This window comes from Monodelphis domestica, chromosome 2, assembly GCF_027887165.1.
Source record: "Monodelphis domestica isolate mMonDom1 chromosome 2, mMonDom1.pri, whole genome shotgun sequence".
NCBI lineage: Eukaryota > Metazoa > Chordata > Mammalia > Didelphimorphia > Didelphidae > Monodelphis > Monodelphis domestica.
In genome coordinates this window covers 286219417-286244722 of record NC_077228.1, presented here as the reverse complement: position 1 = coordinate 286244722, position 25306 = coordinate 286219417, and the positions used below count along the sequence as shown (strand labels likewise).

Below are 25306 nucleotides of genomic sequence, written 5' to 3'. Positions count from 1 at the left end.
AAAACAAATTCACATCTAGTTTTTCCCTATCTAAATTCTCCTTGGACAGGAAAGGACCCCCCAAAAAAACAAACAAACAACAACAACAACAAAAAGGCAATTTGCCAGACGTATAAGAGCTACCTTCAGCTAACACATTGTCAACTTGGGGCTCAGGGGACTTTGTTAGCTTGTCAACCTGATCAACAGCTACCCAGCATTCTACCAGCCAGCAATTAATTCTACTGCCACAGTTTCCCCCTATGAGGGTAGCCACTGGAAAGTGACCCAGTTAAGTCCTTAAAAATCCCATCCAAGTGTTTCTGGCCATGGATGTAAACATGACATCAAAGGATGGGGGTGGGGGTGAGTGGAGAAACCAAAGGAAAGAACTTAGGGCCAAACCCAGAAGTCAGCAAAACTCAAGGAAGGCGATCATGGTCCCCCAGACTGCTTGGCACACAGTAGGCATTTACATATCTGAGTAGATGTGAATAGGATCCAGGGGGCTCCATTCCCTTCTCCACCCCCATCCCAACCACCAATGGGCAAAGAGGATCAACTTCCCCCAGATGCAGGTATTTCACATCAAGGCTTCAGGGTTCGGTCTTAAATAGCCCACTAAAAATGCCTTTCCTAGTATATCAAAGGGGAGCAGGAAACTGGCTAGAATGGAGAGGGAGACAGAGCTCAAGAGAAAATCTCTGACACCTTCTTCCCAGCAGTTAAAAGCCTTTACCTACAATACTTTATTCATCTCCCCAACATTCCCAGGGGAAAGGGAGGAGAGACCTCCACATTCCTACTTCACAGGCTATCAGACCCAGGCTACCAGACCCCCAGGGCTCAGCAGTCAGAGCTAAGTGCTAGATCTGATAATGAGTCAGAGAGAGACCTCCTCCACACCAAGGCTGGCCCAAACTGGCACACCCATTCAGGTGAGAATGCAGGGATAGGCGAGGTACCCAGGAAGCAGAGATGCACATCCCAGAGGCTTCAGAGAGAAATTCAAATTAGAGTCAAAGGGGAAAAAAAAAGTTGGAGACTAAACAGATCCTGAAACCAGTGAAAAACATCTTCTAAAAAACATCTTGGGTCAAATCTACCAATCTGGACCTGGGAGCCGCTTGAACCCTGGAGAAAGCAAGGTAACTGACAGAGACTGAATGGTTCTGGTGCAAACAAGATCTAGATGCTGCCTCAGGGAGGAGGGCAAAAGGCTCATAGCAAGTTCACTCCCACATAGGGCTAAATCCAGCCTACCTACCCTCTTGAATCAAGAACCTCAGCCCTTGGCAAGCCCATGAGGCAGGTTACTTCTTTAAAAACAAACAAAAAAACCAGCCTTACCTTATGTCTCAGAATCAATATTAAAGATCAGTGCCAAGGCAGAAGAAAGGTCAGGGCTAGGCATCTGGAGTTAAGTGACTTGCCCAAAGTCACACAATTAGGAGGTGTTTGAGGCTACATTTGAACCCAGGAACTCTAGGCCTAGCTCTCAATCCACCTGAGCCACTAGCTGTCCTGAGGCAGGTCACTTCTAGAGTTCTAAAGGTTCTGGTACCTCTGTCATCTCTCCACAACTAGATAGGAGAAAGAGCTCTAGATAGGAGGTCAAGAAAGATTTCAATAATAATTAGCAAGTGCACAAAGAGATGCCACTGTGTTTGAGACAGGGTAAGAAATAAAATGTAGGTCCCTGATCTTAATGTAGTCTAGCAGGAAACAACTGTTCAGTATTTATTACATGACAAATCTGAGTAAAGGTAGTAGGATAAAGAATTAGGGAGCCTCTGAGACAGAAAGACCTGGGTTCAAGTTTGGTCTGGGAGGGATAATAGCTGTAACTCTGAGTGAGCTCTTAGTACTCTATGTCTTTTTTTTTAACTTCTTGAACTTCTTTTTTATGTCTTTTATTCAAATTTTCTTTTTATTGTCATGCAAAACCCATTTCCAGATTGGTCATTGTTGTAAGAGTATATCCATACATAACCAGAACTCCAAAATAAAACCAAAAATACCCTGATGGGAAAAAAGGACTCCACGCAGATCTTTCTCTGGAAGCGGAGAGCGTTTGCAGTTGTCATAAGTCTTTCAGGATAGTCCCAGATCATTGCTGAATGGCTAAGTCTTTCACAGTTGGTCATGATACAATATTGCTATTATGCTGTACAATATTCTCTCAGTTCTGGTCACTTCACTCTGTATCAGTTCCTGCAGATCTTTTCAGTTCTTTCTGAAATCATCCTGCTTCTCATTTCTTACAGCACAATAGTATTCCATCACCAATGTGGACTTGTTCAGCCACTCCCCAACTGATGGACATCCCCATCGTTTCCAATTCTTTGCCACCACAATAGGAGCTTCGGTGTCTCTCAAAACAAAAATTTGGAAGAGAAGATGCTAAGCTGCCTTGAGAGAGAAGGGTAGCCTCCTCACCAATAAAGTCACTGGCCCAAACTTTAAAGTGAGTAAGTAATTTGGAGGAGTAGGGGATGAAGGAAGGCTTCACAGAAGAAGTCATGTGAGTTAAGCTTTAAGGGATAGGTAGAAATTCAAATGGTATAAAGGGCTAAGGAAAGACCCCACTGAAAGCCAGCACACTTGACTGATTCCAAGGAACAGGATCTTACTTCAATTTTAACTTCAAAAATAACCTTTTAGAAACCAAAATGAAAATGGGCACCCCATCTTCTTCCTCCCAGCCCTAAACCCCCTAAAGACCCAGGAAAGGAACTAGCATCAATTGTTTGGAAGTCCAGGGTCATAAAGTATATTTAATGGTCATTACTGGGCTTGGGAATAGGAAGACACATGGGAAACTGGATACCTTGGGCTGCCTGCCTGCTCCAGGGGAAGAAGGACCCCAAGCCCCAACCCCATCCCCCAGGGGCCAGCACCATCCCAATCCCCTTTGTCCTCCAGAAGGGGCTCCTTCCTGGGGGTCAGGAGGCTGTAATTATTTTTATGGTCTCACCCACCTCACAACAACCTTCCACCGGAGACCTGGCTGAGATCTCTCCCCCTCTTTCTCTCCGGCCCACCTAGCCATAAACCCTCCCTTCCCCAGACCTGATGGGGTCTCTCCACAAATACCTGTGACTACCATAAACGCCCATAAACAGCCCCTGTTTATAGCCCAGCCTGCCTGCTGCTAAATGAGGGCATTTGTTTCAAATTTGCAAATATCGAAAGAAGTAGAAACCCAAGTCTAGCCCTAAAATGAAATGTTCTGCATTCCAGCTCTGTTCCTTCCAACACAGCCAGAGGCCTCCACTGTTTACTCACTGGTTGCACTATCAAGGAGAGGTATTTCCCTGTTCCCCAAGGAGCCTGTTTTGATCTGGGCCTCCAGTGGGAAAAGAGGGTGAAAGCAGCCCAGACTCACAGAGAGACGTTGAAGGAGCTCTCCCACTTTGCTAAGTTTGGCCCACTGCTTTCCCTCCCCCACATTTCCTGGGCCACCCCTACCCCCACCCCCACTCCCTGCCCTCCCAGGCAGGCTTCTGGAGCTTGTCAAACAAGGTCCTTCGCTGTGAAGTCCCAAGTAGAGACTCGTCCTGGGCGCTGCCCCAGAGACAGAGGAAAGGAAAGAGAAAGACAGGAGACAGACAGAAAGAAAGAGGAGGGTTGGAAGGGAGAGAGACAGAGAGCACAAGGGGGAGGAGGGAGGAGAGGGGACAGAGAGAGAGAGAGAGAGAGAGGCAGAGAGAGAGAAACAGACAGACAGAGGGAGAAAGGACAGAAACAGAGAGTGCAGAGACAGAAGGGAGGGAGGGAGAGGAAGAAAAGGAGACAAGGAAACAGAGAAAGAGGAGGGAGAGAGGGAAGGAGAGAGGAAAGAGAGAAAGAGATAGAAGGTGGAGAGAGGACAGAGGCAGAGAGACAGACAGGGCTGGAGAGGGAGAGAGAGACAGACACACAGAGAGCCAGCCTTGTCTCTTGTCAGCCTCCTTGAAGTCATGGAAAACCTTTCTAAAAAGAAATCCTCCAAACCCTGTGGGCCAATAAAGGTAAGGAGGCAATTAGAAGGGAAGTGGAGAAGCGGACAGACAGGCTGAATCTCTTTTTCCCCTAAAGGACCTCCAGGACTGAAACACAGCCACTAAAATACCCAGAGAATCCCACCCACCCAGCCCAAACTTACACCTACAACAAAGCAAACCTAGGCCGACACACCATGGGGCCAGGAAGAAGAAAATGAAGTCTCGGGTCGACAGGGAGGGAACTGGAGAAACCTCTTCCCAGAGGTGTGTGCTTGGTGTTTACTAAATAAGAGCCTTTTGTTTTAAGAAGGTGTTTAGGAAAGGGAAAAAACCCACATACACATACATACATACACACACACACACACACACACACACACACACACACACACACAAAATACCCTTCCAAGCCCCCAGGCTTGTTCCAGAGCCCAAGTATCCCTCTCCCTGACCCAACCTCCTCCTTCCCATAACACTTCTCCCAAGGAGTCCCGGCCCCCTAGGGTGGGGGAGGAGCTCACATCAGAGGCTTGCAAAACTACTTGCAAGTTTGGCATTTTTTAAATTGGGCAGTTTAACAATTGGTTTAATCTGTTAAATTAACCAAACAGATCCAGTGATTTGCAATTTGTGGCAGGCTTCAAGGCTAGGCCTTATTTCCTTTTTCAAGTGTCCAGCTACTAGACTGGCCAGTGGGTGGGTCAATGGGTAGGTGGGTGGTACAGTTGGCAGCTGCTGAAAGAACCTCGGATCCCAATGTGGGGCACAAAGAACTCATTATCCTGGTCACACCACCTGTCTAGGGTTCCATTGAAGCCTTAGCAAGTGCCACCTCCCCCTCCACACACATACACCTTCCACCTTTTAGCCCAGGAGTTCAGAAGCTGGGGTCCCACTGGGATTTGTGAGTATATTCCAGAGGTTCCATGAATTTGGATGGGAAAAGAATTACAACTTTCTTATCACTAACCTCAAACTGAAACGTAGGATGAGTCCCTTCAATTAGGATTTTTAAAAATTGTTCTGATCAGTGCAAGGATGGGGACAATTCCAAGGAACTCGGGATGAAAAAAGTGATCTATCTATCTTATCCACTGCTACAGAAGGAACTGACGTGTCTGGGTGCAGAGGCACACGTGCCAGTCTTCACTTTATTTCCTCCATCTATTTTTCTCTAGCATAAGAGACATATGTCTTCTTTCACAACATGATGAACATGGAAATATGCCTGGTATAATAACTCATCTACAACCTGCCATCTTGGGGAGGGGAAGTGGGAGGGAGAGAACATGGATCACAAGATGATTAGAAATTATGCTGACAAATAATTGGGGAGAAAAAAACCCTTTTTTTTTTTTTAATTAAAAAAATGTTTTGAGACCAGAGGTTTGATCCATCTTGCCTAGACAAGTGAGCTTACTTCTAGATCAGACAGGGCTCCATTTTTGAAGAGGCATAGAATCCTTGTCAGTCACTGTCCACTGTAGAGCCCGCTGGACAGGTACCGATTATTCCCTGTGGAGTTATCCACAAATTACCACCTCTCCCTGGACACCACAACTCCTTTCTTTCCCCCAACCATCCTCTAAATCCATGAACATCTTGTGCCTGAGAGGTAGCCTGGCTACTCTATGTTCCATTCTAAGGCAACAAAGTACCACTCAACATGAGGTGGTACCAGTCACTCTTTTCTAGCTCAGATCCCTTGACACAAAAGCACCACATTGCTAGCATCCTAGATTGGAGTTGGGGCACTGGACAACCACTAAAATAAACATTTACTGAATCTAATTGGTATGTTTATATATATATTTTTTCTTTATATTTATATATATATAGTATAAATCACTGTGAAGAAGCAGCTCAGTAGATAGAGAACCAGGCCTGGAAACTGGAAGGTCTGGGTTTCAAATCTGGCCTCAGACATGTCCCAGCTGTGTGACCCCCATAACCCCCATTGACTAGCCCTTACCAGTCTTCTGCCTTAGAACCTTAGAACTGGGTTCTAAGATGGAAGGCAAAAGTTGTAAATAAATAAAAAGAAATATAATAAAATAATTTATTAATGTATTTTATATATTACATGTAATTAATTTATTATATAATTATTTTTTATTTTATTTTTATTGTTTATTTATTTTATTAATTTATTATATATAATTAAATAATAACTGATTTATTAATCAGTCAATCAATAAATGATCGTGACGAGGCCATCAAAAGCATGGCCAAACCACAATAAACCAATGAGCAAGGAAAACCTGAATATCATAAAATAGTTAGGGGAAAGGGTACAAATTTTTAGAGCAAAAAGGAGCTCCTGGAGATGTTCTAATCCAACCATCTTCGTTTTACAGGTGAGAAAAGTGAGGCATGGAAATGAAGTGAATTGCTCAGGATCATAGAGCAAGCTGATTAGAACCTACTTACTTTCTAACTCCCAGGCGAGTAGTCAAAGCTCCTAAAAACCCTGTGTAGCAAACTATAAGAGTATACAACAGAAATAGATGGTATAGTACGTGAAAAAAACTTTCTCCGAAAGAAGCAACAGCAGATTGAGCATAGCTGGGAATAAAAACAACAGAGAAGTGTCAGCATGTGCTTATATACTATATAGTATATATTATAATATATACATATATATTATATATCCATATTAAAAACAGGCTACAGTCATGTAGAAAGGGACATGAAACAAAGAAAAAATTAGAGCAAGTTGGGGTTTATTTCAGGGAAGGCTTTTCTAGAGGCCATGAATTTTGAGCCAAGTTTGTTGAGAGGAATGAGTAGAGCGTATGTAAGAATGACAAGAAAGGGTTTAGCAAGCTCCATCCCCAATCCTCCCAGGATGATATACTGGAGAAAGGGCTAGACTTGGGAGTCAGAAGAACTTGTTCATGATCTGGCTTTGGCCCTTGGTTTCTCTGCTGGTATGACTGCCCCGCTTACCTGACAAGGTTGTTGAGAGAAAAGCACTTTGGAAAATCTTAAAGGGTTTCAGAAGTGTGAGCTGTGGGTTTTTCCCTACTGATACCAGGCTCCTGTACCATTTATGTAATTCCATAGCATTCTCTCCAGTGGGAGATGTTGCCTACAAATCCCAGCATGCTGCACTGGCTTGGAATGTGGCAGAACACAACAAGCAGGAACCTGCAGTCACCCATGACCTTGCACATGCACCATGCTGAGGCCAAAAGCTCCATTGTCTGAGAAAAGCTCTGATCTTGGATGTTCTTATGTGGTACTCTCAAACTCTAGGCATAAGGGAGCCATAGCTTTTAAGAACTCATTCTGTTCGTTTGAGTTCTGTTTATACAATCTACTCTTTTTTTCCACTTTTTAAAAATTCTTACCTTCTGTGTTAGTATCAATTCTAAGATAGAGGGGCAGCTAAATGGTTCAGCAGATAAGAGAGCCAGGCCTATACCAGAGAGGTCCTGGGTTCAAATATGACCTCTGATACATACTAGTTTTGTGACCTTGCACAAGTCACTTAATCCCAATTGCCTAGACTTTGTTGCTCTTTTGCCTTGGAAATGATACTTGGTTTTGAAAAAAAATCTTGGGCAGCTCCCATCTCCAGACTTGATGCTATGTAGATTCCCCACAATCCACTCTTAGAGAGCTTAAGTCCCCAAGGCTATACTCCTCAAATCAGAAAAGATTTCAAAAATTCACTTGATCTATACTTCTTTCCCCTGGAACTCCCAACAGAATTTCACCTAAACCACTCTAGAAAGATGGATTCTTTCTTCACAGTCCAGTGTCTCCCTCATCTCACCAAAATTCCAGTTTCCTATGATAATATTTGGCAGTCTTCCAATTCTTTAATCTGAATATTCTTTGAAATAACCCAATTTGAAGCTATACTGCCATACTTCCTACCCTCTTTCACTTATTTCTGTAATCAGTAAAAATCACAGGATCAAAGAGTTGGAGAGGACCGGACAGTCACCTAGTCCAAACCACCCCCATAATACACACTTTAGAAATAAGGAAACTGAGGTGGAGAAAGATTAAGTGGGCTTGCCAAGTAAACACCAGTCAGCATCTGACCCTAGGTTCTTTTGATTTGGGGGGGAAAAGTTGCTTACCATCCATTCGGCATTTCTTCAAACATGTTAAGATGTGAATAAATTACTTCTTTGGCCTTCTCTTTCAAAGGAAGAACACTGTGGGAATCTGGGTTTGGAGTCTTAAGACTAGATTCACACACCAGCTTTGCTAGTTACTACTATGTGATCCCTGACAATTCAATTCCCCTCTCTGGGCCTCAGTTTCTTCCCCACTCCCACCCCCAATAAAATGAGGGATTGAGCTACACATTAGACAGAGGTCCTCTGAGGCTCTTGACATTCTGTGGGCCTAAAAGGTCAAATAATCCATTCTCAGGTCCTTCTTCCAAAATTCCCCTTATCTTTATTTAAGTTTTTCTATTCCCTACTGCACTCAGGAAAGATGTGCCTGTCATCCCCACACCACCATTAGTCTTGGGAATAAGAAATAGCTCTATAGATCAGAAAGCCCTCACCATAACCCAGGGAAGGGTGAAAAGCCCAAGGGATTCAGGAAAAACAAAGCTTTGGTCATACCACATGGAACATCAGAGTTGGGCCTTAAGAGCACGTTTACCTACTCTCTTTATGAAGGAGGTAACAGAGGCCCTGAGGGGGCCCCAAGTCACACAATGAGTTAGTTACAGAACCCAGGGCTCCCACTGCAACAAGACTAATGGCTGTATAGCCAAAATACGCACAGTGCTATAAAACATGTAGGAAACTTCAAAAGACAGCCAAGCTTGGCACGGTCTCTGAGAAGCCGAAGCGGAAGGCAAGGATGCACCCAGGTTTTTCCTTCTTAGCCCTGGTCCCCATGTAGGACCAAATCAGGAAGATCCATCCATTTCAGTTTGGGCTTTGGGAGATCCCTGGTATCTCTAGGGAGAGAGAACAACACAGGCAAAAACCTGCCTGAAGTTTCTGAAGGAAATAAGATGCAAAGTCTAGGATGCTTCTTTTTTTTTTTTTAAACTCTGAGTTTGATGTAACAAACATGGCTTGTCCACAGCAATCTTAAATACTGAGCTAGCTGTTAAGTTTTTAAAAAAAACAACTTGGTGACAGAAAACCCTTTCCTGGGGCAGAATTCCTACTCCAGAGCTCAAAAGCAAATTATCTAAGTATTAGAATGAGTATAAAACTAATACTTACAAAATAAGTATAAGTATAAAACTGCTACAATGTGTCAGATATTCTGCCAGGTTGGAGATAAAAGGACAAAATATACAGAAACAAATGTGTGTATATGTATGAGTGTAAGCCCCAGTGTTCAAAGAGCTCCCATTCTACTGCTACTCCATAAAGTAATCCCCTAATTGCCAAAGAAGACACACAGCTATAAGATGAACCCAAACAGGGCACCTCATCCCCTTCACCTCCAGCTCCTAGTCATTTCTGCTCTCCTCTTGGGGAATGGCAATGAAGGGAACACTGGCAGGTTATCCCCATATTGCTGAAACAGATGTACTTCCAGAGAAACAGTCAGTAAACTAGCTATGTACCTTCTTAACTAGAAGCTCTCATCTCTATACCTGGGTAGACAGATCTGAGTTACTCATCCCTATTCATTGTTCCAGGAGATATCTTGCCACCAATAAAGGCAAAAAAGTCCTCATGTTCCTTCTAGAGGGGTAAAGGGATTGAAGAGACATGATGAGTTCTTCCCTTGGTGCTAAACTATTTACCAACCATAATGCAAGTCTCCTCATTATCCAGAGCAGACGATTAATTACATCTTACCTGAACCTCCCCTTGACTTTTATCTTCTGGGAGGCTGGGGGTGAGGGAGTGGGAAGGTAAGGGTGCCAAGAGCTGTGGGTCACTCAGTAAATCAACATTAAACCAATGCTATCCTTCCTGAGAATCAGCATCCAGGTTGAAGGGAGGGGGAAGTTCCAGCCAGGAAATGCAGAGTGGCTGTGTTTGGAAAAGTCCCAAATTTATGAGCTGCTGATGAAAAACCAAGACCCATTTACAAAGAGACTTTGCAAAATCTGTGCATTAGAATGAGGCAAACTATTAAGAAGCTGCCAGTCAAAGGGGCTTTGTAGAACCCTCTCAGATGAAGATAAAAGAATGAGAACTAGAAGAAAAAGCTTTACATGATTAAGGGGTCCCAGTCGGTGACCATGGAAGTTCACTGGTGTCAGAAGATCCCAAAATGACAAAAATCTGTATTTTTCTGTCTCCTTCCTATCTGCTAAGCAGAAATAATTTCCCAGGCACAAAACTGAACATGAAATGTGCCTGATAAAAACCCAAGATTTGCTGTACATACCTCCTGGGTGCATTTATCAGCAATTCCAAGTTTTACTCCCCTCATGAAACCTTTCCATAAAACACCCCTGATCTCTTCTCCTTCCTAATCTCCAGCCCCCAATAACTCTTGTCTATACGGCACTTTTTGGCACATAATTATTTAATTGAGCATTTTACTTCATTAGTGTTGTTCCTTATCTATTTAGGATAGAGAGTAATAGATATCCATCTGCCTATGCATCTATCCTCTCGGATAAACCATAAACTTCTCCATTTAGCACTTAAAAAAAAATTTTTTTAACCCTTACCTTTTCTCTTAGACTCAATACTCTATCAATTCCAAGACAGAAGAGAAGCAAGGGCTAGACGATTGAGATTAAGTGACTCCCTGGGGTCACACAGCCAAGGAAGTATCTGAGGCTACATTTGAAGCCAGGACCTCCCAACTCCAGACCTAGCACTCTATCCATTGTGCTATCTAGCTATTTTTCTCCATTTGGCTTTTAAAGCTTCCCTCGACAACCTGACTCTGGCTTCACTGGACATTATTTTCCCTCTTGCACTCTGAAATCAAACCAAACTGATCTTCTCTCTATTCCTCATTCAGGACATTCCATTGCCAATCTCCCTGCCCCTGCAATGGCAGTCCTTCACATCACTCCATCCTTCCCTCCACCTCACTGTATCTCCATCTTCCTTTAAATTTCAACTCAGGGGGGGCAGCTGGATGGTTCAGTGGACTGAGAGTCAGACCTAGAGACAGAAGATCCTAGGCTCGAATCTGGCCTCAGATACTTCCCAGCTATGTGACCCTGGGCAAGTCACTTGACCCCCATTGCCTAGCCCTTACCACTCTTCTGCCTTGGAGCCAATACACAGTATTGACTCTTAAGACAGAAGGTAAGGGTTAAAAAAAAAAATAAATTGCAACTCAGGCACTGTCTTTTCAGAGCCTTTCCTGATCTCCCCAAGTGCTGACCTCCCTCCCAAACTATTTTGTGCTCAAATAGTTTGTGTATGTGTGTATAAATAAACTTTAAATTTATGCTTGTATATGTTTTTATATTTACTTCCAGGGCATTCAGGAGTCTCAGTGGATAGAGTGTAGGGCCTGAAAGGATCCAAATCCAACCTCAGACATTTACAAGCTTTGTAACCCAAGGCAAGTCACTTCACCCTACTTGCCTCAGTTTCCTCATCTGGAAAATGAGCTAGAGGAGGAAATGGCAAACCACTCCAATATCTCAGTCAAGAAAACCCCAAATGGGGTCTCAAAAAGATGGCCACAACTGAACAACCACAATAAAAGTTGTCTCTCCAGTTAGAATGTGAGTCCCAAGTCCTGTTTCATTCTTTGTACTATGTGAAGTGGATACAAGTCAGCTTTATTCTTTGTACTTGTATCAGCAACCCCTAGCACAGCGCCTGACACACAGGAGTTTATTAAATATTTGTGGATTTATTGATCTCTATAAAATGATGGTTAGCCTTGATGAGAGAGTTCCTTCTGGTTCCTTATCTATCTAGGGAGGAAGGAACGAACGAAGAGAGGAAGGGAGGGAGGAAGGGAGGGAGGGAGGGAGGAAGGGAGGGAGGGAGGGAGGGAGGGAGGGAGGGAGGGAGAGAGGGAGGGAGGGAGGGAGAAAGGAAGGAAGGAAGGAAGGAAGGAAGGAAGGAAGGAAGGAAGGAAGGAAGGAAGGAAGGAAGGAAGGAAGGAAGGAAGGAAGGAAGGAAGGAAGGAAGGAAGGAAGGAAGGAAGGAAGGAAGGAAGGAAGGAAGGAAGGAAGGAAGGAAGGAAGGAAGGAAGGGAGGGAGGGAGGGAGGGAGGGAGGGAGGGAGGGAGGGAGGGAGGGAGGGAGGGTCCCTGAATATGGAGTCAAAGGACTTGGTTTCAAATCTCTGCCCAAACATTTCCTACTTTTTGTGACCTTGGTCAAGTCAAGGTTCTCTGGCTCTAAATTTCTCCATCTGAAAAATGAAAAGGTTCCAACTGCCTCTAAATCTATAATTATGATCCCTCTCCCATTCAGCATTCAAGTTAAGAGTCCAAAATTTCCAGACAAGGCAGTGCAGTTTCCTGGAAAGTTACTGGATTTGGAGTCTTTTTCTTCTTCTTCTTCTTTTTTTTTTAAACCCTTACCTTCCATCTTAGAATCAATACTGAATACTGTGTATTGATTCTATGGCAGAAAGTAAGGGCTAGGCAATGGGGGTCAAGTGACTTGCCCAGGGTCACACAGACAGGAAGTATAAGGCCAGATTTTAACCCAGAACCTCCTGGGCCTGACTCTCAATCCACTGAGCCACCCAGCTGCTCCCTGGAGTCTTCTAATTTCCTGTAAGACCTTAAAAAAAATCATTAGTCTCTGGGACTCAGTTTCCCTACATGTAAAATCTGGGCATCAGACTAGAAGATCTCTAAGGCTACTTTCAGCTCTAACCAATCTAAGCACTAAAGAAATTAACTCTGACTACTGGCATAAAATGCTGGCTTCCTTTCCAGACACAATGGCAAGCCCAGACTAGGGGTTGGGCAAGAGAAAAGGTAATAGTATAATGAAACCAAATTACTATTTAGAGTTGAAAAAGACTTTAGAAGGTCATTGAGAACAACCCCCTTCATTTTTCAGATGAGGAAATTGAGGCCAAGAGAGATCAAAGGAGTTGTACCCCATCCCTTTCCTTTTATATTTTCTGTCTTAGTATCTTGGTGACAACTCTAAGATAGAAGGGCAAGGGATAGATAGGCAAACAGGATTAAGTGACTTACCCAGGGGATCACACAGATAGGGAGCATCTAAGGTCATAGTTTGAACCCAGGTCCTCCTGACTCCAGGCCTGAAGTTCTATCCATTATACTACCTTGCTGCCCCTTACCCCTTTTAATAAGCAAGATTCACAATCTTCATCACTCACCCAGTTTTCAACAAAGCTGATAAATTCCTATATCAGATCTCATTAATGAAAGGCTCTGTGAGACAGTGAAGAAATCTACATTTAAATCCTAGCTCTGACACTTGCAATGTGATCATGGGCAAATCATTTACTCTCTAAGCCTCAGTTTCCCCATCTGTACATGTACATGATAATCAGGATTATCATGACTTATAGTGTCTGCCTCACAATGGTTATGATACTCCAATGAGATAATAATGGCTATAAAGCACTCTGAAAACCTAAATGCCAGTCATTGTTATTATTGTAATTATGTTTCTAAGAAACACGAACCAGAAGCAGCTCATGGGTTGAGCGCCAGGCCAGAAGTCAGGAGGACCTGGGTTCAAATCTGGCCTCAGACACTTTCTAGCTAAGTGACCCTGGGTAAGTCACAACCCCATTTGACAAGTCCTTGCCCTTCTTGTCTTGGAGTTGTTACTAAGACAGGAAGTATGGGCTATAAAACAAAATAAAAGATATAGGAATGAAGACTGCTCAATTAAAAAAAATCTAGTTTCATTGATTCCCTTCATTCATTCAATGGAGAAATGCTTAGTGGGTGCAGAGAACTGTGCTAGGCAATTGGGAAGATGCAAAGCCCAGAGGGGTTTCCAGTCTAGGAGGAAGATAAGTCACTGACCCAGATAACTAATGTGCAATACTGTACACGATAACACATGAGAGAAGCATCAGAGTGCTAGGTGAGGCTTCCTCAGTTATCCACATAATTAATCCGGAGGGGGAAACAGAGCTTGGCAATTCAACGGCTGACTCCAGGAAGAGCTGCCAGGTTTGAGTTCATTAGCCCATGGAGCCAAGTTGCCTCCTGGCTACATACACTGCCTCTTGACAGCATGACCGAGAAATGCCTTAAATATGGAGAAGAAAAGAGCGGAAAAAGTGACATGCTACTGCACAAGGCTTCCTAAAACCACTGATTAGCTGTGCTGTGCAGGCTCCACCAGAGTGCCATAGGGCTGGATTGGTATGAATGCATATTAAAATACAGTGAACTCAGCAGCCCCAAGATAGCAGCCTAGCCCAACTCCACGGAGGGTTCTTTCCCCAGAATTTGAAAAATGGAAGCTGGAGAGTGGGGGACACAAGGAAGGCAAGAGTAATAAAAAGGACACAGGGAGAAAGATCAGCAGGTACTGACTATATTAGACTTACGTAGTTAACCACAGCAGTACTGGACCCAAGTATCTAACCAAAGGTACCTAGTTTTCCAAATTCAGAAATAAAGCACCAGGGGGACACAGCAGAAAAAGACACATGCTACTGAGGTTAAAGGAAAAAGGCCAGACGGGCAGGCAGGCAAAGCAAGCCAAGGACAGTCAACCCTGTGAATAACCCTTTCTTCCACAGAGCTGGCTTGTCAAGTTACTCCTGACTTACACATTGGAAGTGGAGAGCAGAGATTCCCCACAGCCAGCAAAATCCAAAAGATAAGACAAGAAATGGTTTAAATATTTACAGCTATTCTTTTGGTGGTGACAAAGAATTGAAAATTGAGGGGATATCCATCCATTGGTGAATAGCTGAACAAGTTGTAGTATATGTTGGTGATGGAATACTACTGTGCTATAAGAAATGATGAGCAGTATGGTTTCAGAAAAAACTGGAAAGATCTACATGAACTGATGCAGAGCAAAATAAGCAGAACTGAAGAGAACACTGTACACAAGAAGTGCAATATTGTACAATGATCAACTGTAAAAGTCTTAGCTACTCTCAGCAATACAATGATCTGGGACAATGACAAAGAATGCTATCCACCTCCAGAGAAAGAACTGTTAAGAGTCAAATGCTGATCAAAGCATACTATCTTCCACATTCATTTATTTCCAGTTTTATTTGGGGGTTTTGGTTTTATATGAGAATTCTCTTACAACAATGACCAATATGGAAGTGTGTTTTGCATGATAATTATAATATATGTATAATCTATATCAAATTACTTACCATCTCTTGAGAGGGAAAGGGAAGAATGGGAGACAATATGGATCTTATAATTTTGGAAAACATATATGGAAAATTGTTATTGCATGTAACTGGGAAAATATCTTTGAATTTAAAAAAAAGAGAGAGAGAGACAAAGGACATTAAAAAATTATTTAAACCATGGAAACCAAAGAGCTCAAAGCCCCCCTTTTAAAGATGGAACCAGGAGCAGGTGGTGACACAAGGTTTAAAACATCAGGCCTTGAGTCAGGACGACTTGGGTTCAAATCTGGATTCAGATACTTCCTAGCTATGTAAACTTAAGCAAATCACCTAACCCCATTTGCCTAGCTCTTGCCCTTGTGTCTTAAGAGTTGTTATGAAGACAGAAAGGGTGTTAGGGAAAAAAAAATTTAATATAAAGATTGGAATATTGAGGTAAGTCACTTGCCCAGAATCACACAGAATCACTCACTGATGGAGATATGACTTCAGACAGGAGGAAACTTGAGAGAGAATTTCATCACACCTCTTCATTTTCATAAATGGGAAAATTGAGTCTGAAAGGGAATCTCAATCTTATTCATTCTCTGTGTGTTTCTGCTTCTATTCCTGCCTCTAGTCAAATATGATCAGATCACCATACCAAAACAGCAAAACTCAGTAAAGACATGCCTCACTCTAAGTAATACATGCATTCTTTCAAAGTTGCTCGTTAAATTCAATTTCTATCCAATGAATGCAATTTCCTCACTTGCTGGGTATTTTTTTTTAAACCCTTACCTTTCATCTTGGAGTCAACACTGTGTATTCTATCCAATGAATGCAATTTCCTCACTTGCTGGGTATTTTTTTTTTTAAACCCTTACCTTCCATCTTGGAGTCAACACTGTGTATTGGCTCCAAGACAGAAGAGTGGTAAGGGCTAGGCAATGGGGGTCAAGTGACTTGCCCAGGGTCACACAGCTGGGAAGTGTCTGAGGCCAGATTTGAACCTAGGACTGGCTCTCATACACTGAGCTACTCAGCTGCCCCACACTTGCTGGGTATTTATTAAAATCAGAATTGTATTCCTCTGGGTAAGGAATTGGTCCTAAGAATTTTTTTAAGTGCACTGGAGAATGCTGCAAACTTTCTAAAAATTACCTATATAATAAAAAGTTCATTTCCCAATAAAAATGAGTAATATATGAAAATAAATCACAATATAGGAATATAGATGAGGTCTAGGGTCATTTTAAAAAATTTTGTTTAATTAGTTAATTTAAAATATTTTTCCATGGTTACAAAATTCATGTTCTTTCCTTCCCCTCCCACCAATCCCCTCCTGTATCCTACACACAATTCCACTGGGTTTTTACATGTGTCATTGATCAAGACCTATTTCCATATTATTGATATTTCAACTAGGGTGATCATTTAGAGTCTATATCCCCAATCATATCCCCATGGACCCATGTGATCAAGAAGTTGTTTTTCTTCTATGTTTCTGCTCCCACAGTTCTTCCTCTGAATGTGAATAGCATTCTTTCTCATAAGTCCCTCCAAATTGTTCTGGATCATTTCATTGTTGCTAGTGGAGAAGTCTATTACATTCTATGGTACCACAGTGTATCAGTCTCTGTGTACAATGTTCTCCTGGCTCTTCTCCTTTCACTCTGTATCAATTCCTGGAGGTCATTCCAGTTCACATGGAATTCCTCCAGTTTATTATTTCTTTGAACACACTAGTATTCCATCACCAACAGATACCACAATTTATTCAGCCATTCCCCAATTGAAGGGCATCCCCTCATTTTCCAATTTTTTCCTACCACAAACAGCACGGCTATGAATATACTTGTACAGGTCTTTTTCCTTATCATCTCTTTGGGGTACAAACCCAGCAGACCTATGGCTGGATCAAAGGGCAGACAGTCTTTTAGTGCCCTTTGGGCATAGTTCCAAATTGCCTTCCAGAATAGTTGGATCAGTTCACAACTCCACCAGCAATGCATTAATGTCCCAATTTTACCACATCCCTTCAAACATTTATTACTTTCCTTTGCTATCATGTTAGTCAATCTGCTAGGTGTAAGGTGATACCTCAGAGCTGTTTTAATTTGCATCTCTCTGATTATAAGAGATTTAGAACACTTTTTCATGTGTTTATTAATTGTTTTGATTTCTTTATCTGAAAAATTGCCTATTCATGTCCCTTGCCCATTTATCAGTTGGAGAACGGCTTGACTTTTTTGTACAATTGGCTTAGCTCTTTACACATTTGAGTAATTAGACCTTTGTCAGAGTTTTTTGTTATGAAGATTTTTTTCCCCAATTTGTTACTTCTCTTATAATTTTGGTTGCACTGGTTTTGTTTGTACAAAAACTTTTTAATTTAATGTAATCAAAATTATTTATTTTACATTTTGTAATTTTTTCTAACTCTTGCTTGGTCTTAAAATCTTTCCTTTCCCAAAGATCTACTAATTTATTTATAGTTTCCTTCTTTATATTCAAATCATTCACCCATTCTGAGTTTATCTTGGTGTAGGGTGTTAGATGTTGATCCAAACCCAATCTCTCCCATACTGTTTTCCAATTTTCCCAGCAGTTTTTGTCAAGTAGTGGATTTTTGTCCCAAAAGCTGGGATCTTTGGGTTTATCATAGACTGTCTTGCTGAGGTCACTTACACCAAGTCTATTCCACTGATCCTCCCTCCTGTCTCTTAGCCAGTACCATATTGTTTTGATGAGTCTTGGGTCATTTTAAACTCCAGGAACAAGATTTAAAAAATATAAAGAAGTAACAGATCCTTAACAGGAGGAAGGAAACAGGGTCAAAGTCAGTTTCTTTCCTACTCCCTTGGTGCTTCGTGTGCCCTAGTGCTAAAATGTAAGTGATAGGACATTAGAAACAGGCTGATCTGGCTAAAGGAAAAGAGTTGATACAAAAATGTAGCTAAGGCAATAACACCAACACCAAACAAAGTGGAAATTGTTCAGAATAGGGGATGCCTATTATGGGGGCATGAAACTAAGACAAACTCCTTTCCTTAGGTCAAGTCTTAAAGTAACATATATCAAATCAGATCCCTAAATTATAAAAGCTATAACAGTAAATATCATTAGTCTTAAAGAATTTCAGTAGAAAGATAGGATGGTTACATGTATAACCCAGCTCAAATTGCCTGACAGTATCAGGAGGGGGAAAGGGAGCAAAATAAATTTGATCATATAACTTAGGAAAACTTGTGTGGAAATTTGTTACATATAATTGGAATATATATACATATATTTATATTTATTTTTAAATTTTTAAAAGGAAAGATAGTATGGCACCAAATGGCAAGAACTTCATGTTGGGAGTCAGGAGACATGGTTCTAATCCTCACTTGGCTACCAAACAACCCCTCTCAATGTTCAAGAGTACCACTCTGGACCTCAGTTTTCTCCACTGTAAAATGGAGTTAGACTAAGTGGTCTCTATAATCCCTTCCAATTCTGATAATCTATGAATTTAGGAAAAGAATATGAGATCATGTGGTGAAATGTTTGGAAATCTTGGGATCCAGAGGACCTGGGTTCAAGTTCAGTCTTTGACAAGTACAGGCTAGAGGCTTTTGGCAGGTTACTTAATTCCTCAGTGCCCCAAGCTATTTACTGATACCATAAATTACAGAGTAGTTGCTATCTACATTGGTAAGGGAGTTTCCTCAAAAAGTTTCCTAAACAGGAGGAATCACAGATCTGGCTCAAAAATTTTAAAAATTAAAAGTAATATAGTATAGTATAATATAGTATGGTGTAGTGTAATATTAGAATAAGCATGGTATTAGTAGAATAAAATACAGCATTAGTCTTATATCAGCAGAGTATAGCATAGTATTAGTCTAGTAAAAGCATATAGTATTTATATAGTAAAGTTATAGGATTAATATAGTATATAGTATTAGCTTAGTGTGAATGTAGTCTAGGACAGCTAGATGGCTGGATAACTAGAGTCAGGAAGACCTGTGTTCAAATCTGCCCTCAGGTCTTGGGCAAGTCACTTAGCCTCTATTTGCCTTAATCCACTGGAGAAGGAAATGACAAACCACTGCAGAGTCTTTGCCAAAAAAAAAACCCACCAGAAACAGTATTGGTGTTAAATGGTCCACAGAGGTCATAACGAATTGGATATGAGTGAATGACAACAACAATGCAGTCTGGTATAGTACAGTATAAGCAGAGTGTAGTATTAGTTTAGTGTAAGCATATCTACAGTCTGGTCCAATATTAGTATAACAGTAGTACAGTATTAGGGATATGGAACAGTCTAGTCTCTCTATATTTCTCTGGGAAAGAATATGCAGTAATAGGAAGGACAGATCCTCGCCTAGCCTGTAGAATGATAGACTTGAACAATGGAAAGAGCTCTGAACTAAGAATCACTGAACTTTGGTTATGTTACTGTTATTAATGTTACTGTTACTGTTACCTGTGTGACTTTCTTAATCTCCTCAGATCCTAATTTTTGATCATTTGTAAACTGAGGAGACTGGAAAGATGACTTTTTGGAAAGTTTTCTTCCAATTCTAAACTGATGATCCTATTAACATCTAGCCCAACTCCAACATTTCACAAATAGGGAAACTGAGCCTCAGAAATGGGAGGTTATAAGATTTGAAAATGATAGGATTTCAGCTGATAGAGATGTAGAGAAAAACATTTACAGACTCATAGCATATTAGAACTAGAAGGAACCTAGAGGTCATTTATCCCAATTCCATCATTTTACAATGAAAGGATATGATTGAAGTCATGTTCACATTCAGGAAAACTGAGTGGTGCTGATGAGTTTATATAAGGTTATGGCACAGTGGATCTAGCATGGGGCTTGAAATCAGACTCATCTTGAGTTCAAATCTAGTCTCAGATCCTTACTAGCTGTGTGAGCCTGGGTAAACTACTTCACCCTATTTGCCTCAGTTTGCTCATCTGTAAAGAGTTGGAGAAGGAAATGGCAAACCACTCTAGTACCTCTGCCAACATACTGAATGTTTAATGGGTATGGATGGGAAGGCAGATTTGGAACAGACTGAAAAGGGTTTGAATGGCAAAAGAAAAATCTAAGAGAGTGGGGAGTCACTGAATTTTTTAGAATAGGGAAGTAACATGAAGTAACATCATAAAAAGCAGTGTTCTAGCAAGACTTATCTGTCCATCTATTATAGAATGAGTTCAAGAGTTGACTTCCCCTACCTCTTCCCCCTCCCCAACTTCTCAGAAAACCCATTCCCTGATAACAGGATTTCCTAGAGCTGCCTGAATATGGTCATAATGTAATGACCAATCAGGTCCATAGTGGAATGCCCCCCCACCTCCCCAACAAACAAGGGCTTAGGAAAATAAATGGGGGAGCAACTGAGAAATCAAATTGATCAGTTCAGGAACTCTAGTTTCCAAAACAGAAAGCCCTCTTCTCTTCTACCATATTTATCACAACAGGGATCTCAAGGTTTGGAAAGTTACTGGGCCATTTACTTCATAATTACTCAAACTTCAAAACATCCTAATCCACAACAAGTCCAGCTGCCTGGGCCCCTTTCCTTCTGGCCTTATTAATACTCTGGGGTCTCTCCCTACAACTCTTAATAATTACATAGTTAAGCAATGAGATGGAAAATTCTACTGTGATCTATTAAAAAAACACTGCCCCCTGAAGTCATGCTGTCCAGGGGTGTGTTGAGCCCCGGATTTCACTTAAGGACACCAGGCGCCATGGCCATGGCCATGGTCTGTGATTGTTTACAGCACATGGACAGGTTCCACACCAAGGCCCATTTGGTGGAATTGATTTAAGGCTCTCATTAAAATGTTCCTTTGTTGAGCACAAGGCAGCTTCCCTTCACACACACACCCCAGGAGATTCCAGACCTCATGTCCCATTCCCTCTTGGTTCCCCCCATGGCACACACCCCCCCTCACCACACACTCACGTCACAGGATTAACATCTGAGGAGTTGGACTTCTCCTCACCGAAGGAATTTAGCATTTGCTGTACATGGGCACTAAGGCCCCAATTCCACAAGAATACCCAGCCCTTCAGCTCCCAAAACAGTCCTTGTGAGCCCCAAACAATAAGATGGTGAGGAGCCATCACAACAAACCTAAATACAAAAAGACAGGGAAAGAAGAGGACAGCCTTTTCCCATATGGTTTAGGACTCCCTGTCACAGAAACAATCACTAAACTTCCTTTCACAGAACAGATGTGGACCCAGCCTCATGTAATAACTAATCTGCCAATCACATTCTTTCCTTCAAGGGGTCTAAGACAGCTCTAGAAGTATCCCAGGACTCCCCACCTTTATGTGCAAATCACTTATTTCTCCTTTACTTCCTACAGTTCAGTAGGGAGAGGAGTTCGACTTTTTTGAGGCAGATTGGCCAAGTGTAAAGGATACCAGATATGAAGTTGAAAAATAAGAGGCTGAAATCCTGATTGTTGCCTAACTAACCAGTGTAATCTCAGGCAAGTCACTTATTCTCTATAAAACTAAGTTAGTTCATTGGTTTAAAAAAAGGGGGGGGTCGACTTTCCAACCCCATGCCTAGGATCCTATTCCACCCAAGCCCCCTATGACCTAGGACATGAAAGGTAAAGATAAGAGAAATTCACCAACCCTTCCTCCCCCCAAGCAAAAACTAAAATTAAAAAAAAAAATCAAATTCACTAAACAGGTGTGACAAATTATGACTGGGTCAAATGTGCAGGTCAAGCTAGAGACACAAGAATCTGGCCAGAAACTTCATCTCACAGGAAGCAAGCACAAGGTCTCTGGTGGCAGCTGTTATTATGGGTCAGGGAGGCCAACTATCTCAATGCTGCTCCAGAATCCTTTACTTCTGAACCATCTCCTCTTAGGTGTGAGCAAGCCAGCAAAAGACTGGCCCACAAGCTGGGAAGAAACGGGGGAAGAGTAAATAATTCAGGAGAGCCTTTAAAATTATAGGGCACCAAAAAATATAGAAAACACACACATATACACACAAATACACATGAAAGTGCCTGAGCCCTCCAAGAAGGTAAACTTTTTAGTTTGTGCCTTTAAACCCAAGGCTGGATAAAGAGAAGAAACTGGGACATCAAGCATGAACTTCTTTAGCCTGCTTCCCTCGCCATCCAAGTCAGAATGGAGAGCAAAGAAGGGATCAAATCCCCAAATGGCCAGTCGCCTCCGATCTCATCCAACTCTTCCACGGCCAACCATGCCCAATTTTGGCAGAGGCCACCGTAACTCTCCGGTGCCAGCAGCACCCTGTGCCCAACCCATACCCACCCGGTCTGAGCCTCTTCTCTAGGAGCCGGCCACGGGGCTCCCTGCCCTGGATGAAAGGGAGTGAAAGGAAGAGAGGGGAGGCCCCCAATCGGTGCGTGCTCCCCAGGAGCCCGGATAGCTGCTTAGCAGAAAGAAGGAGGAGAGCTTAACAAAGGTCCGTCCGCGTTGGGGCGTAGGAATGGATGGATAGATAGAAGGACGGTTGCACTGAATCCCCAGCGCACCCCGGGCGCATCCCACCACCCCAAAGAAAGGGCTCCGCCCGGAGCCGGGCACAACCCCGCCTCGCCAAGCAGCCGGCCCCAAGCGGGCAAGGCTCGGTGACTCTCCCCATTCGGGCCCCCGGAGCCCGGCAGCCCGCCGCGGGGGCAGGAGGAGGGGCGCCTAGACCAGGTCTCTCCCGGCAGGTAAGGCGGTATGAGGCGGGCGAAGGCACGTAGAGGCCGCTGTCCAGGTGGGCTGTCTGCACTCTCCTCCAGGGTGCTGGCCCCACTCCGCCCCGCGCACCCCGCACTCTCCTCCCAGGGCGCTTCGCTCCCTCGGTACTCACCGCCCAAGAGCAGAAGGAAGCCGAGAAGCGGCGGCCGGCGGGGGCTGCCTGGGGCCCCCGGCTCGGGTTCCATCGCGGCCGGTTCTGGAAAGGAGGAAAGGAAAAAGTGGGGAGTCGGAAGCGGCTCTGCCGAGCGGGGCAGGACGCTAAGGCGCTGCTGCTGAGAGCCGGGGCCGGGCCACCGCCGCCGCCGCCGTCGCTGCAGCCCGAGATGTGCCGAGCGCCGCCGAGCCGAGCCCGCGCGCCCCGTACCCGGAGCAGCCCTCAGTCGCGCGCCGCCGCTAAAGAAAGCCCCGCCCCTAGACGCCCCCTCAGAACCCCTCGTCCCGGCGGCGCGCACCGCCCCCCCGAAGCTCCGCCCCTTCAGGATACCCCTAGCCCAGGCAGCTCCCAGAGCCCCGCCTCCGGAGAGCGCCTCGCCCCTCAGGGGCCCCCACCCCCCACCCCCGCTTAGCCGCAGCTTGGAGCCCCGCCCCCAAGGAAGCCCCCAACCCCAAAGACGTCCCCCACCCCACTCAACTGCAGTTGGAAACTCCACCCCCTCAGTTCCCCCCCAAAAGACTCCTTTTGGAGCCCCGCCCTCTCAGACGCCCTGCTTGGTGTCCGTCTGGTACCCCGCCTCCTTAGAACCCACCCTCCCACATCTTAGTCCGTCTGCCGAGCCGGCTCACTTAGAACTTCCTCAGCCTCGGCCTCAAGGTTTCATAAATTGGGCAGGATCTGGGAAAGACCTGCTGGGGAGGAAGGACGATGGAGATGATGTGGAAAAGAGTGCGGGGCACGCCTGGATAGTAGAGCTGGGGAGAAGGAAAAGAAATTGGGGGTAATTTGGGAAAGAAGTAAGACTGGAGGGGAGTGGTGTGGAAAAAGACCTAGTAGGTAGAAAACAGGGGACAGTATAAGGAAGGAAAGAGAGGTTTGGAGATCACGTGAAGAGAGACCTTGGGGAAATAAGAGACGACGTAATGAGGGAAGAGGAGGTGAGAGGGAACTATGTGTGGAAGAGATATGGGGAAGATAAGGAGACACTGAAGGAGGACTGGGGGCTGGTTGGGGGACAGGGGAGATGGGCGACAATGAAATTGCTTCTGAAAATGGGACGATTGGAGGGGGTCTCTAGGACTTGTGTTATCACAGGGACCAAGCTTGGGGCTCCCCTCAAAAGCTACCCCTCAACCAGAGACTCTGAGGAGAAAAAGATGGGGTGATTTCAGATGAGTTGTTTAATGGGGAGGGTCCCCCTGCTACCCCTCCCTCCCCCAACCTGAACTCCTAGGTCAGCTCTACTACACCCTGGTTTCCTTGGGGTCATCCTCAAGACAAAAAACTAATTTGAATCCCCCAGGACATGGCAGCCAACTGGAGAAGGCTCTGCAGGGAGGCTGTGGTCTGGCTCTGGCCCAGCACCAATCTGAACCTAAAGCTAGAAAAGGCTGGTCTTAGGAATGCAGCAAGCAAAACCTTATTAGCCTGATGACTTCAGTCTCAAGTCCATTACTGGACAATATGAGCTGCAGAAGCCTCCAAGACCAGGGGGGGCCTGGTGGGGTCTCTAGCAGTGGGTCTGCCTGGCTTAGCCCTTTTTCCAAGCCTCCCAGTGGCCCCCCTCACCTCCCCACACATTCTTCCTTTGTTGTAAGAACTGCAAGGGGGTGTAGGAGGAGGGTGTGCAAGAGACAGGCTCCACCAAGATAGGCTCCAGCTGCTGTTCACTCCTTCGGGATGAACCAGGAGAGATCATAGTGTCTTCTTTTCCAATAGGCTGGGGGGGTGGAGGGGGGCACGCCAGGATGGACTGTAGGGCTCCAGTTTAGCCTTCACTTCCGCCCAACTTAAAGCTCAGAGGATGGTGGGGGAGGGCCTCCAGAATCCTGGAGCCCGGGTGAACAGCTCTCCCTGTGAGCCAGCAACAGAACTCTAGGGACCCACATGGCTACCACATGGGACAGCCAACTTTCATTATAGCCAAGACTTTTTACAGAGCTCTTCCTGATGAATCTCTGACAATCAAGTCTTGCTAATAAACTTCCTATGTCCCCAAGTCTGTTCTTATTGGATATGAAATTCAACACAACCCTCAAGTCCTTCAAAAGCCTCTTTGAAGACCTCACAAGATACACTGGATAAGGAAAAGAGGCAAATAATAATAATAATAATAGATAACATTTATATAGCACTTGGAAGTTGGCAAAGTGCTTTCTTCACGTTGCCTTTGAGCCTTACAAGTCAGTGAGTAAGTGCAGTTACTACTCCCATTTTATAAAAAGGGAAACTGAGGCTCAGAGAAGTT

The 25306-nt window shown here is 43.8% G+C and overlaps 1 protein-coding gene across 1 annotated transcript in view; it reads right to left on the bottom strand.

Annotated features, from left to right (window-relative positions):
- PTK7 (protein tyrosine kinase 7 (inactive)) overlaps window positions 1–23356 on the bottom strand; it is a 92340-nt gene extending 68984 nt beyond the window's left edge. Inside the window, exon 1 of the mRNA XM_007483943.2 lies at window positions 23017–23356. Within this exon, the coding sequence (XP_007484005.2) occupies window positions 23017–23089 (73 nt within the window). The 5' untranslated portion in view covers window positions 23090–23356. The remainder of the gene's footprint in view (window positions 1–23016) is intronic.
- Between the last annotated feature and the right edge of the window lie 1950 nt (window positions 23357–25306).